This window comes from Lagenorhynchus albirostris, chromosome 3, assembly GCF_949774975.1.
Source record: "Lagenorhynchus albirostris chromosome 3, mLagAlb1.1, whole genome shotgun sequence".
NCBI classification, from domain to species: domain Eukaryota; kingdom Metazoa; phylum Chordata; class Mammalia; order Artiodactyla; family Delphinidae; genus Lagenorhynchus; species Lagenorhynchus albirostris.
In genome coordinates, this window is record NC_083097.1 from 158,633,135 (window position 1) to 158,647,085 (window position 13,951).

The following is a 13,951-nucleotide window of genomic DNA, read 5'->3' on the forward strand; positions in this document are numbered from 1 at the left end:
TCCTTGAAGGTCTGGAATGCACGCTTTCATCCCTGAACCCCCAGCACCTGCCTGGAGCCTGGCTTCTAGCTCCATCAACGTCACACTGAACAGTCAACACTGACTCCGGTGAAGGTCAACTGCTTGCACAACTTGCCCCCTCTCCGGGGAAGGCTGTGGGCAGACGATCCCCTAAAACAACTGGGCACAGGGACTCAGTACCATCCGCTCAGAAACATACACGTTTGGGACCTTCAAAACCTCCCTGGCTGTGGACCTCAGTATCCCACTCCTGGGGTCCAACTGAGCCTAAGGAAGGACACACCAGTGAAAAAGAAGGTTTGAGCATAAAAACAATCATGGCAGCATTTCTGACAATGACCAAAACCTGGAAACAAGCAAATGTCCACCAGGAGGGGGCAGTTGGGTATGAAGCCTTCCTTTGGCAGAAGGACCTCAGGCACTGAGGTGAGTTTGCAAGGCTGTGTCAAAAACGTGGGCAAGTGCATTCAAAGATCCAATGAAAAAAGTAATGTGGAAACTCGGGCTGGTGAAAGTTAAGAAAAAGCTGCGTGTACCCAATGGAACTGTGCTTCTAGGCTGGGGCCCACTGGGGAACTTTGCAGGATTATTTTCCAGCCCCCTGGGGTGGGGTCTGGGTCCGCTCTGCTCAATCATGTGCCCCAAGGGTTAGAACGGCGCCTGGCATGCAGTAACCACCATACACGTGACCCCTCGGGGATCCCTCAACTGGAGTCACCCCAGACTGCGTTCCCATCTTTGCTCTGGATATGTACAGTTTGCTTAAATCTCTTCCTTTACGATCTCTTCCCTTCTGAAAGCGCCTCTTTGCAGCAGAATGCCAACTAATAAATACAGAAGAAGCAACAGAGTTGGAAAAATCACCACTTTGCAAGCATCATAGCAAGTTTTGATTCATGTAATTCTGAACTCATCTGTGGAGGCTAGAACTAGCGGGTGATCATGGTGACTGGTAACAGGGTGTCCACACAGTCTCAAGTGTCCCCCACAGATGACTTACTGATTACAAAGGGGAAACAGTGACTTTTGCAGGGAGAAACCAGGCAGACTCTATCTGAACTACCGTCAGGTACCTCAGGATACGACACACTGGGGAGGACCAGCACGGCTCCTGTGGCTCCTCCCCCATGACGCACAACTTGAACCTGATCGCAGAGAACAAGCCAGCAGACCAGCCCACTGGGGAACACCATTCAAAACAACTGCCTGGAGTCTCCAAAAATGTCAATGCCGTGAAACACAGGCAAAGGCTGAGGAGCTGATTCAGAGTAAAGGATGCGAGAGACATGACGACTAAATTCGACACGTCGTCAGGGACTAGGTCCTGGACCAGCAAAGAAACATGCTATAAAGGACATTATTGGAACAATATGGACTCTGTATTAGACAATATTATTGTACCGATGTCAAAATTCCTAAATGTAATGATTGTACTTTAGTTGTATGAAAGAATGTTCTTGTTCTTAAAGGATACAGGAGGTGTTCGGGGACAAAGAGATGTGATATCTGCAAATTATTCTCAAATGATTTATCATTAAAATAATTTTAAAACTATGTGTGTACATATACATATATACATACAATACATGTATATGTACATATATGTATATACACACACTGAAAGCACATAAAATAATAAAATGTTTTGTAATTGGTGAATCTAGATACGTGGTTCTCAAAGTGGGTTCCCCAGAGCAGTAGCAGAAACCAGGAACTTGTTAGAAATACAGATCCTTGGGGCCCATCCAGGAAGCCGCTGAATCAAAAATTCTGGGGAGGGCTTCCCTGGTGGCGCAGTGGTTGAGAGTCCGCCTGCCGATGCAGGGGACACGGGTTCGTGCCCCGGTCCGGGAAGATCCCACATGCCGCGGAGCGGCTGGGCCCGTGAGCCGTGGCCGCTGAGCCTGCGCGTCCAGAGCCTGTGCTCCGCAACGGGAGAGGCCACGACAGTGAGAGGCCCGCGTATCACACCCAAAAAAAGAAATTCTGGCGAGGGCCCAATAACTTGTATGTGAACAAGCCCTCCAGGTGGTTCTGCTGCACACTCCAGTTTGAGAACCTCTGTTCCTGATCAGAGCTTGGCCAACTATGACCCTTAGGCTAAATCCGTCCCTCTGGCTGTTTGTGTAAATAAAGCTTTATTGGCACCCAGGCACACCCATTCATTCACGTGCTGTCTGTAGCTGAGTCCATTCAAGTTGTGACAGAATCCCTCTGACTGGCAGACCCGAACATACTTACTACCTGGCCCTTTACAGGAAGTTTGCCCACCCCTGGGCTCCATGAAGGGCCTATGCGAAGTTCTCTGTGACTTTCTTCCAACTTTTCTGTACATTTGAAGTGATTTCCAAATAAAAATTAAGAGAAAATCAATGTCTTTTTTATGTGAGTGTATTTACTTTGAAGGAGAAATGGTGGGTTTTAAGTGGCAATTATATTTTGTTTCTAATAAACGTTAAATAAATGCAGGGCTATTAAGATTTTAAATGATGGGCCACGGCCCCGACCCCGCACAGAGGGGTACTGGCCACTGCGGGGACCACTGGTGCCCCTTGCGGAGGCAGCATGCCCACAAGCACTCTTGTCACATAGAACTTCCCCTGGGTCCCCCAAGGGACGTGGAGCCCCGGGAAGAAACCGAGAATGGAGGTAGAAATTGGAAGAGGCAGGGGGAAAGGCCAGTTGTGGATGGTGGCCCTGGCCAGGCCGAACCCAGGTGGGTACGTTCCGGGCCCACAGTTTTAGAAGCCAATCTCACCTTCTCGCTGACGGGCCTCAGGTCTGGAGTGACAGTGAAGATGCTGATGAGCACTGGAAGAAAGGACATAGGCGTGTGGCAGCTTCAGGCCATGGCTGGCCCTCCCCCCGCCCGGCGCGCACCGGCCACCCACCTCGGTGTTGGGGCCTGTACACCGGCTTGTCGGTCTGGATGAACACGGAGGCTCCCCGGCTGTCCACAGTCACTGAAGTCTGGTTGTGGAAGAAGGGGCCCTCCTCTGCCCACCAACCACGGCCCCACACCTTCAGGAGGGCCTGGCCCCAGAGGCCCGTGGGCACCTGCAGGCAGAGCACAGAGCTTTGGGCAGGGGGTGTCACCCTGGAAGGTACCCAGGTATTGTGAAAGCAGCATGGAGGTCTAGGGCAGGGGAGCACACCCGGGGGCAATTGTGCACCCAGGGGACACTCAACAGTTTCAGGAGATTTTTGGGGTGTCACAGCTTCGGGGAGCAGGCGCTACTGGGCATCTGGTGGGTGGAGGCCAGGGATGCTGTTCAAGACCCTGTGATGCACAGGACAGCTGTCAGCAGCGCTGAGAATGAGAAACATTGGTGTAGCTTGACAAGACAGAGCCTTCTCCTCTCCTGACACTGCAAGCTTGCAAAGATATTCTCATCCCTGTAGAGCTACAAGAATTATCTCCCATCTTACCCAAATGCAGTCATAGCTGGTAAGCTGGGAGGTATGGAGACCCTAGTCCCTTCATATACATATATACATATGAATACATGGATGCCTATGTATGTATATTTTCATATTTCATATATGTATAGAGTGCATGTGCCTCTGTGCTTTGTCTCACTGTAAACACTGCTCACACATTATACAATCCCATTTATATGAAATGTCCACAACAGGCAAATCCACAGAGACAGAAAGCAGATTATTGGGTACCAGGAGCTGGGGGGAGATGGGGAATGGGGAGTGACAGCTAACGGGGGTGGACTTTCCTTCCTGGGTAATGAAAATGTTCTGGAACTAGACAGGGGTGGTGGTTGCACAATAGCGTGAATGTTCTAAATGCCACTGAACTGTCCACTTTAAAATGGTGAAAGTGGTTAAAAAAAACAGAGGGTTTTTTTTTGCCACCTAGATGGATTAAAAAAAAAAAAAAACCCACTGCAGTCTTAAGGATTCACCCTGGAGTTCAAATTCTTCTAGGGCAAAATTTCCAACATTTAGGGAATGGAAACTACCCTACATAATTCCCTCATTTTTTCCTTTTTAAGTGATGAGCAGAATACCCATGCATGTGAGTCATAACCTACAGAAACTCCTTTTGTGACTAAAGCAAACAAAAGTCACGACTCTGGATGTGACCATGTGCCATGAATGCGATGCTCGTGGCCATCCCTGGGTGCCTGGCGGGTGGACATTACGTGGTCATCAGTTCACACTGGGAGCTACAGCACCACCTGTTCCTAAGACCATCCAAATGCGGGGGTGTTCTTCTCCCAGTTGTTTGTCAGCATCCACCTGTGTGATTGCTCAAGGGGTGAAAAAGTCCTCGTGACCATCACAGCAATCAACCATGCTAAGTATCCTGGTGAATTATCTGACCGGTCCTCACACCAGTGTGCCCATTTTATGGATGAGGTCGGGGCATGCCAGGACCTTCTCCATCCTTCCAGCACCTGTCTCTGGCTGCCTCTCTTGTCTGCTCTGAACAGCATCAGAGGGACCCTGCCTGCCTGCCTGCCCACCTGCCACCCTCGGGATGGGGCGTCTCAGGACTCTGGGGTCCCTCCTAACTGCAGTTAACCTTGAGAACCTTTAGGACGAACTTGAGGATAATCCCCTTACTCTGACCCCCAAATCTTTACCTGCCTTTGTTTCTGGAAACCACTCAGCACCAAAGACCTCCATGCAAGGAGGAAAAAAACCCAGGCCACTCAGGGGAGCAGGCATGGACAGGTAGGAAGTAGCTGGCGGGAGGGGGCGGGGGGCTGTGTCCCAGCGGGGTGTCGTGGGTGCTGGGACCAAGAAGTTGCCCCTGAGAACAGAAAGGATCAGATGTGACCTTTGGGGACATGAAGTGACCCGCCCCGGGTCTTGAAAGCTGCAGAGCTGCCGTTTCCAATCAAGTCTCAGCTCAAAGTGGCGTTCCTACCTGGTCCTGCACCTGCCAGCCCTCAAAGGTCTTGCCGGAAGGTTCTGGACTGAGCTGACCCCCATCCCCACCCCTGACCTCAGTGATCCACATTTGCTCCTTTAGCATCAGTGACAGCCAAGGACTCGGGGGGCCGAGATCCAAGCAAGGGAGGCGGCCAGGCAAAGTTGGTGTAGCTGGCAGCTGAGTACAAAGGTGGGGGGCTTGGGGCCCAGCTAAAGAAAGAGGCTGGCTGTCCTCTGGGGAAGGCTGTGTGGAGGGGCCAGTCCTACGGCAGGCCGATCCACCGCCCTGATGAACGCCCAGCTCCCCGCCCCTCCAGGCAGGAGAGGCCCCTGGGGCTCTGGGTGTGGGTCCCAGATTACCGGACTCCGTAGGCATCCACCAAACATACCCCAGAGAGAAGCCACCAGACTCACTAGACCCTGAGTTTCCGACACATTGTTGTGCAGATGGGTGATCAGGACTTAAAGGCATGGCACACAGTAGACACCCATGGTTGGTGGCGACAGGTATCACGATTCCCCTCCTAAATGGAAACCATCCGAAGCAGAGGGATTCAGGTGAAGGCTGATTCCACAGATTGGAAATCTCCCTCCCACTATTCATGGGAGCGCCTGGCTGGCTCCACTCCAGGCCACTGGCTGCCTCTTTTGGCCTCTTTCCTGCCCCAGGGCTTTTGCACCGGTGGTTCCCTCTGCCTGGAATGCCCTGCCCCCAGATTCCTGCATGTCGGTTCCTCCTGGTTTCAGCTCAGAGGGACCCTGCTGCCATATAAAATGGGACTCTACCCCCCACTCCTCAGCATTCTCTTTCTCTGACACATTTTAAAACAAAATGTTAGAATCTGATTAACATTTAGTGTCCTAAAATAGGACACTTGCTACTCTCTGAGGTGATCATGTTTATGTAATTGGGGGTTTACTGTCTGACCCACCCCTTTGCCCATCACTAATAAGGCTGGTGGCTGAGAGCAGGGAATGTGGCCAACTTCCTGCTTGAAACTGAATAGATGCTTAAGACATTTGTCACACAGATGCACGGGTTAAGTCTAAAAAATCGGAATAAAACAAATATCACGAGGTTTTAGGTACGCTTTCTTGAAAGTTCCATCAAGGGCCTCTTACCGGCATCCTCGCTGCTGCACAGATGAGAGGGACGAGGCGAGACACAGACCGGGTAGAGCCTGCCCGTGGCAGTCAGTGGCAACACTAGGTCCTCACAACACGGGTTTCCAAACCCTGTACCCGGAAGCACTCAGGTCCCCAAGGCAGGCACGGCTGGGGAGTGGGTGGGGTAGTGGGCAGGGGAGTCCTACACCCACAAGAGCAGCTTCTCTCTTGTCTGAGGCCCACACCATGGTTCCACAGAGCAGAGTTTCTTAACTCAACCTCGGCACTACTGACGTTTAGGGCTGAATCATCCTCTGCGGTGACAGGGACGGGGGCGTCCTGTCCCTGTAGGGTGTTGAGCAGCATCCCTGGCCTCCACCCACTAGATGGCAGTAGCACCCTCACCCCCAGCTACCATAACCAGAAATATCTCCAGACACTGCCATTGTCCCCCGGCGGGGGAGGGGAGCATCCTTCCCCACTCCCCAAGTTGAGAAAGGCTCATCCAGAGCTCTTCTAAATGCTAAGGATCCCAAGACCCTTTTGAAAGTCTCCAGTCCAGGGATCCCCGGCCCTTCTCCCAAAGTTATATGGCCCTTTACTGGTTTCTTATACAAATCCACAGCATCTAGCCTGTGAAGAGTGCCTTCTTATGTGCGGTGGCTAGGGACAGAGCATAATCTTAACCCCGCTGGGGCAGCCCTGGTTTCTTTCTTTCTTTTTTTTTCTTTCTGGTAAGTAATATGCTTTAGTAAAAGTACTTCTCTAAATAAAATACACGAGGCTTTCTTCTTTCCTAAGTAGTTCATCTGTCAGTGGACAGGGCAGCCCTGCATTCTGATTCACAAGAAAGCAGATCTGCTCACAGGAAGCCGGCAAGGGCGGCTCTAGCCTATTGATCCAGGGTTTTCCAAATGCTGACATCTGGGGCTGGCTCATTCTCCGCGGAGGGGCTGTCCTGTGTATTATAGGACTTGAGCACCATCCTCGGTCTCTACCCACTAGAAGCCAGTAGCAACCTCCAACCCTGCCCCCCAAGCTGTGACAACCAGAACTGTCTCCAGACCCTGCAAACCTCACCCCCGGGAGAGAACTCTAGAGAAAGAATTCTAACATTGACAAGAGGGCAGGAAGACCACTGCCCCACAGCAATGAGACACTAATGATGCATCCCATCCCATGGAAGAGGAACCGCCCCGGACTTCATTCTAATCACTGGGAGAGAGCACATTACAATTTGGAATGATTCTCTACTTAGCCCATCCTTTCAGGGACTCCTTTGAGCATCTGGTAAGCGTTAAGGACTAGCTAACCCAGAAAAAGCCGACAATTTCAGGGCTTACGACTGCCTTGAAATCCAAGGACTCCAGTTAAAAAACCCATGTCAGAGAATGACCTACCTGTAGTTTGGTATGTAAAATAATTTTAAAATAATAATATTCAATGCCAACAAGGCTGAGGGCAATTTGGTCTCTAACGTATAGCTGGTGGTACCATGCACGTGCACTGCTGTGTCTTCCAAGACAAAACAGGACACAGCAAGAGCCTTGGATCCTAATTTGGTAGTTCTTCTTTCAGGGTGTTCAGTCTAAGGCAGGCATCCAGTACGTTAACAGCTTTACGCACAAAGATGCTCTCAACTTTTGGATTACATTATCAAAACCCTGAAAACAAGAAAGAAATCTAACTATGTACAAGCGATGTGTGTGTGAGGGGGAGGTGTTAGTAAATTAGTATATGAAAGAGATGCAGTGGGATGTTATTTACAATAGGATGCAATTATAGAGACTTGGAAACACGGAAGTATGTTTACGCAACGTGTGAAGAGAAAATGGCATGACAGACCACAATATACCCTTTAACTGCAACTATGAAAGAAAATGTCTTTATGTGGACAAGGATTTATGGGAAACACGAAAAAGTGAAAAGTATGAGGGATGGGATTATGGGTGAGCTTTGAGCTTTCTCCTTTTGTAAACTGTTTTTTCCTTCATTATTCTTTTTTTTTTTTTTAACATCACCATTAATGATTCTTTTCACAACACATGCAACTTCTCTTGTTCCATTCCAGTTCAATTCTTTATTTCCAAAGTAGGGTTTCTGATTTTAAAAATTCATAGCTTACCTTGAGTTTGATCGTCCCTTTATCTAAAAAATGAAAATAAAATGAAAACGGTTAAATCAGGAGCTGTGTTTGCCTGCCTCCTTGAGCTGCAGCCTTACAAACAGGGGCTTTCTCAACCCAGAGGGATTTTCTGTGGACAAACACACACCCTGGGTCATGCTGGTCTGGCCTGGGCTGGGATCGGCGGAAGTGAGAGGTTTCCTCCAAGCTGGAGAGTACTGAAGACCGGAGGGCATGGACAAAGCCGAGCTATTCAGGGGAAGGTTGGCCAGCCTGCATACTTTATTCACTTCACCCCTGGCCCCTGCCCAAGGTAAGCTGTGAGGGGAGCAAAGAGAAAACTCCACGGGAGAGGAACAAGGAGAAAGGTGGAGAGAAAAAAGAGGAGCCTGAGGTCCCCAGTGGACCTCAGTCCAATGGATCTAACTAGTCTTCCATCTACCTCTCTCTTCCACCCAAACTGAGTCATCTGTCGTCTGACACTTCTCCAGGCTCTTTGGCCTCCAGGACTTAATTAGGCATCTACTGTTTCTGCTTCCCAGTGTCCATTTCCCCCACTTCCTGCTAGCAGAAGCCCGATTTTCTTGGAGAAGCCCACCTACCCAACTCCTAATTCTTAAGGTTTAGTGGGTTCTGCCCATCTTCCCTGGGGCTCTGTGCAGATCTACATAGGCCTTCCTCCTAGACACAGTGATTGGTTCAGAGTTGAGCACATGTCCTAAAATGGGCCAATCAGCATGGGCCGTCCACCTGGTCACAGGACTTGGTTCAGAGTTGAGCACATGACCCACATGGGCCAATCAGCATAGGCCTTCCCTCTGGTCACGGGGATTGGCTCAGGATTGAGCACATGCCCCAACATGAGCCAATCAGAGTTAATCCTGGGACTTTGCCCAAAGGTCCGGTAACTGCCAGTCCCTCCCTGCTTTGGAGAGACACAGGCACATCCAGAAGTGGAGCTGGGAGACTGGGCCAGTGATGCCAGGGGACTTTTCTAGTTATAAGAGCCCATAAACTCTCTGTTGCTGAAGCCAACCTGATTTGGGTTTCAGGACTGGCCAGTGGAGTCGGGACTGCCTGCACTTCTCCTGCCTACCCAAGTCTCCCTCTCCCAGGGGACAGAGGCTGCCTTGTTGGCCTTGGGAGACCTGACATCATCTCTCGGTGTCTCCTGTGGCCACACCACACCCTGCATGATGAATGAGTTACCTGCCCTGCTGGACTACAGGCCCTAAGGCAGGGCCTGGTCTCCACACTTTGTCCAAGAGGCCAACGCTGCTGTTGTCTGCAGTTTACGAAGGAGAGCCAGGGAGAAGCTGGCTGAGGGCCTGAGCTCAACTCAGTGGCAGGCTGGCTGTGAGCCCAGCTCCGGGTCTAACACCACAGGGGTGCTAGAAGCTCAACAAAGGATCTGAAAAGGTCACAAGGTTCCCTCTGGGCCCCCTTCCCACGTCTAGCCAAAACTGGCATGAAAGGGTGCCCAAATCTATCCAGATCTGCGCCCACTGAACCCGAGCTGCTGAGGAACAAGGAACTCTGGTTTCCCAGACTGGGCAGGTGGCTTCCCCTGCTGGGCCTTACTCTCTCCATCTGTAAAGTGAGGAGAATGCAACCTGTCCTCCTACTCCTGCCAGGGTTCTGGAGGTGAGGTGGGAAGGAAGCAAAGCAATGCCGACACTGCCTGAGCCCTAAAGACCACTTTGCAAAGGGAGGGGAAGGCCTGGTCAGGCACCCCAGGGACCTACCCAGGATGGCTCCCTGGCTCTGCGCCACCGCCTCGCCCTGGGCCACCAGCTGAGCCTGGACCATGACTTCCCTCGGGGAGTTAAAGATGGTCACACTGATGACTTCCTCCACTCCTGAGCGGAAGACGGAGGGTGCAGCGATCAAATAGCCCCTGCAGAAGAGGAGAACCGCAGTGAAGGCCAAAGGTTCTGACCCATCCCTAGCCTCACCGTCACCTGGCTGAATGAGGGTGCACCCTAGGTGGACTCCCACCTATGCCTGACCACACTCCAATGGCACTGTCACTTTATGTGTCCGTGTCCCCTACCAACCTGTGAGCTCCTTGAGGCTTGTTCACCTCTGAATTCCTCCCCTCGCCCTGAGTAAGCAAGAATCTGGCTTCTCTGGATCTACCTGGAACCACACCCCCTTCGATCTCGGCATTATGGCCTCTGGACTTTTTTCGCAGCTCCTTCTGCCACAGGACCTTTGCACATGCCACACCCACAAACTAAAATACTCTCCCCTGTAGACTGAGTTACTGGTAGGATCCCACTTCATCCTCAAAGCCACCCGTGAGACGTGCTAACATCTCCCATTTACAGAGTCAGAAATTAAGCCCCAGAGAAGCCAATTCACGTGCCCGAGTCAGTGAGAGATTAGGCTACAAACCCAGGCAGCCAGACTCTGGACCCCAGTGGAAAGAAGCAAGGAACTACCTGCAGCATTAATTTTAAGAATAAGACCCTAAAGACAAACTAAATGGCCTGAAACAGGAAAAGCACTGTGAACAATGGAGTCAAAACAGCTCTTTCTTTCTCAAAAGACTCAGCTTGACTGGGAAGACATTTCTGGAAGAGAGGTGTTATTATCCTGTTTTCCAGACGGGAAGGCTGACCTTGCAGAAGGAGGAGGAACGTGCACCAGATCACACAGCCTAGGCAGGAGAGGGCCCTGGGGCCCCCTTATGGCACCGGACCTGGAGGCCTAGGTCCTCCCCACCTGAGCTCCTGCTTCCCCGTTATTTTGCAGCCTTAGGTAGAAGATCACAAAGGCTCATCCGTAACCACGTGACCCACTCACAGTGCAATGGCAAGTGCCAGGAGCCTGGCAGCAAAGGCAGCACGATTCCAACAGTGCAGAACTACAGGCATCAGAAGGAAACAGGAGAGAGGGAAAACACTGGGCAAACACTGAGATCAGGAGAGGTTTTTTTATTTCTCAACGTCCTCTCTGGGACAACCCCAGGTCCACACACAAAGAGATGAATTTAGACCCTTACCACACACCATACACGAAGAGGACCTTCGAGACATGCCATGTAGTATATGACTCCAGCACTGATAAGAGTGTGCAAAGACCCTAGTTTCGTAGGTGCACTGCCCAGCAGTGGCTGGACCCGGTAACCCTGGGGTCTGATGTTCTGTCTGACTCCAGCACCGACAAGCGCCTGCAATGACAGGGCTCCTCTGTGCAGTGTCAGGCCTTGGCCATGCACAGAGTTGCGGCCATGCACAGAGCATATTGAAAGTGGGGCCACATCATTGAAAGTGGGGCCACACATCATTGAAAGTGGGGCCACATCATTGAAAGTTGCGGCCATGCACAGAGCATACACTGATCCTGCACCAGCCGGAGCATGCAACGACCCTGGGTTTCATGGATGTTCTGTCCAGATCCAGCACTGACCACAATGTGTACTGATCCTGCGTCCTATATGTTCTGTCCCACTCCAGCATCAAGCACAGCATTCCGTGACACTGGGACAGACATGTACTGCCTCAAGCATGGGAAGACCTTTGCTTCATGTGTGATGTGCACCATCCAGCTCCAGCACTGACCAGAGGGCGCAGTGACCCTGGGGTCACCTGTGCAGTGTCTGGCCTCAGCGGTGCACAGAGCACGCAATGATCCTGGGTACGTAACTGTACTGTCTGGAGCACACAATCACCCCCACGTACGTGATGTGTACTATCTGAACTCTAACACCGACCTGCACGGGCAATGACCCTGGGTTCCTGTGTGTCCTGCCCCACTGCAGCACGGGAATACGGCCACCTTCAGGACAGAAACTTTCTGCCCAGCTCCCAGATGACCCCCAGGGCCTCCCACATAGCACCTGCTGAGTGTGGAAGAGTACTGGGGGAAATACACAACCCACGTGTTCACTTTCCTTGGGCACTTCTAAAGCCCTTATCCAGATCTGAGTTAGGGTCTTCACTCAAAGGCCCAGAGAACCTGATGGAACCAAATTAACTTTCCCTGCGACTCAGGAATTACAGCTGTTGGAGTGCTCGCCAGCCAATCACTGTCTACCTGATACACCCCTGCCATCTGGGCTGACACTGGTTTCTCATCCTTTGGTCTTGGAAGGTCCCATCCTGGGAAGGGTGGTATTTGGTAAAGTGTAGACAGTATTGGTCTCATAACAGTGTGCAAATCCATAGGGCTTTCTGGCATCAGGCATTCCTCACAATACAATCAGATGGATCATAGAAGTGGGTATCCGGGGCTATTCCTAAAACGGGACCCTTCGGGCTGATGCGCCATGGCTCTGGCTTAGAGGTCGGCTAATCTGGACCCCTGGTTGGTCACTGTGTGTCTCCCAGCACGGGAGTTCCATTTGACTCAACAGTAGGTAAGATCCCAGGGCAACTTTAGTCAGAGGCAAATACTCCTGAGAACTATTTAAAACTCTGCAACACAGGGACTCTGAACTTGGTCCTTATAAGGCGGGGTCTCTCATGGAGGGCAGGGTCATGCTTCGTGCTGGGGACTGTCCTGTGCATGGCAGGATGTGTTGCAGCATCCCTGGCCTCCACTCAGTAGATTCCAGCCGCATGGCCTCCCCCTAGACGTGACCACCAAACATGCCTCCGGACATTGCTGAATGACCCCAGGGAGACAAAAATCGCCCCTTGGCTGAAAACTGCTATCCTGAGGGATGCCAGCTTTGAAAGCATCAGGTCAAAAGTTTGCTGGGCTCCAATTTCACAAGGCCCAGGGGAGGTAAACCCCATGGTTCCAACTGCAGCATGGTGTCTTACTTTTCAAACTTGTAATCCAAAGGAGCAGCACGGGAGGTGCCTCCGCTCACCTAGTCTCACTGCTGACCTGTTTTCTGGGAACTCCTGTACAAGGGCTGCTTGAACAAGGCTCAGAAAGGCCGGTCTGCACGAAACGGCTGAGCTTGAGCAGCTGCAGGCAGGCCCCCTCCCAGCCCACAACCCCGCAGGGCTCACCCAAACTTGGCAGGTCTGCGAATAGTCCCTGTGAAGCCAACTCATGGGAAATTCTCCTTAGCAGCTAGTTAATTCACCTCCTCACTGTGTCAACTCACCAGAAGCTCTGTAAGCAAACTTCAAGAAAAATGTGGAAGCAAAATAAACACTTCCTCCGCCCCCCCCCACGCCCTCCCAAGGAAAACGGAACGGCAGGTCTCTCCTTCCATTTCTCAGCCAAGACACGCACCTCTTACCTTCAAGCCACGGACAACTGGAAATCGCCACCCAAGAAGACAGCCCTGGTCACACCAAGGGAGCGAGGTGGGATGGGGGGAGGGCCTCGCCGCCTTAGCTCTGAGGAGTCCTTGTACCCCCACGGGGCCACTTCTGAAGCCTCAGGCTACCCTCTTCCCAGTCCGACTCGTGGCGGCTAGGGGGTCAAGATTCTAGGTCCCGCCCAGCCCGGAGGCTGTGTGGCTTTGGACAGGTCGCTGCGTCTCTGAACCAGACCCCGCGACCCCCACCCCCAGAAGGCGGCCAGCCTCCTCCGTCGCCCGGGGCTACTCACGGGGCCTGGGGCTGCGCAGCGCGCACGCCGTCCCGCGGCGACAGCAGCAGCAGCAGGAGCCGGAGCAGCGGCCAGAGCAGGGCGACCCACATTTTCCGGCTCCGCGAGGCTGCCGCGCCCGGGTAGGGGGCCCTTTGTTCGCAGCCCCCGCGCAGTGCGCCCGGCGCCATGCGCCCAACTCCGCGCCCGGCTAGGCTGGGGCAGCGGGGGACCAGCCCCCTCCCCGGACCCGCCTTGTCCCCGGGCCCGCCCCCACCCGGACCCGCCCCGCTCACCCCCTCCCTGCCT

The 13,951-nt window shown here is 52.3% G+C and overlaps 1 protein-coding gene across 7 annotated transcripts in view; it reads right to left on the reverse strand.

Moving 5' to 3' along the window:
* Positions 1 to 13,831, reverse strand: part of CPAMD8 (C3 and PZP like alpha-2-macroglobulin domain containing 8) — a 99,284-nt gene extending 85,453 nt beyond the window's left edge. For all 7 annotated transcript variants that reach the window (XR_009539744.1, XR_009539743.1, XM_060144664.1 and 4 more), the window contains exons 1-5: positions 13,664 to 13,831; positions 9,892 to 10,043; positions 8,147 to 8,169; positions 2,913 to 3,078; positions 2,780 to 2,832 (exon numbers count right to left, since the gene is read on the reverse strand). Coding sequence is in view for 5 of the 7 variants with exons in the window: in XM_060144664.1 (XP_060000647.1) it covers positions 2,780 to 2,832; positions 2,913 to 3,078; positions 8,147 to 8,169; positions 9,892 to 10,043; positions 13,664 to 13,755 (486 nt within the window). In the remaining 2 variants the exon portion in view is untranslated. The remainder of the gene's footprint in view (positions 1 to 2,779; positions 2,833 to 2,912; positions 3,079 to 8,146; positions 8,170 to 9,891; positions 10,044 to 13,663) is intronic.
* Positions 13,832 to 13,951: the final 120 nt, after the last annotated feature.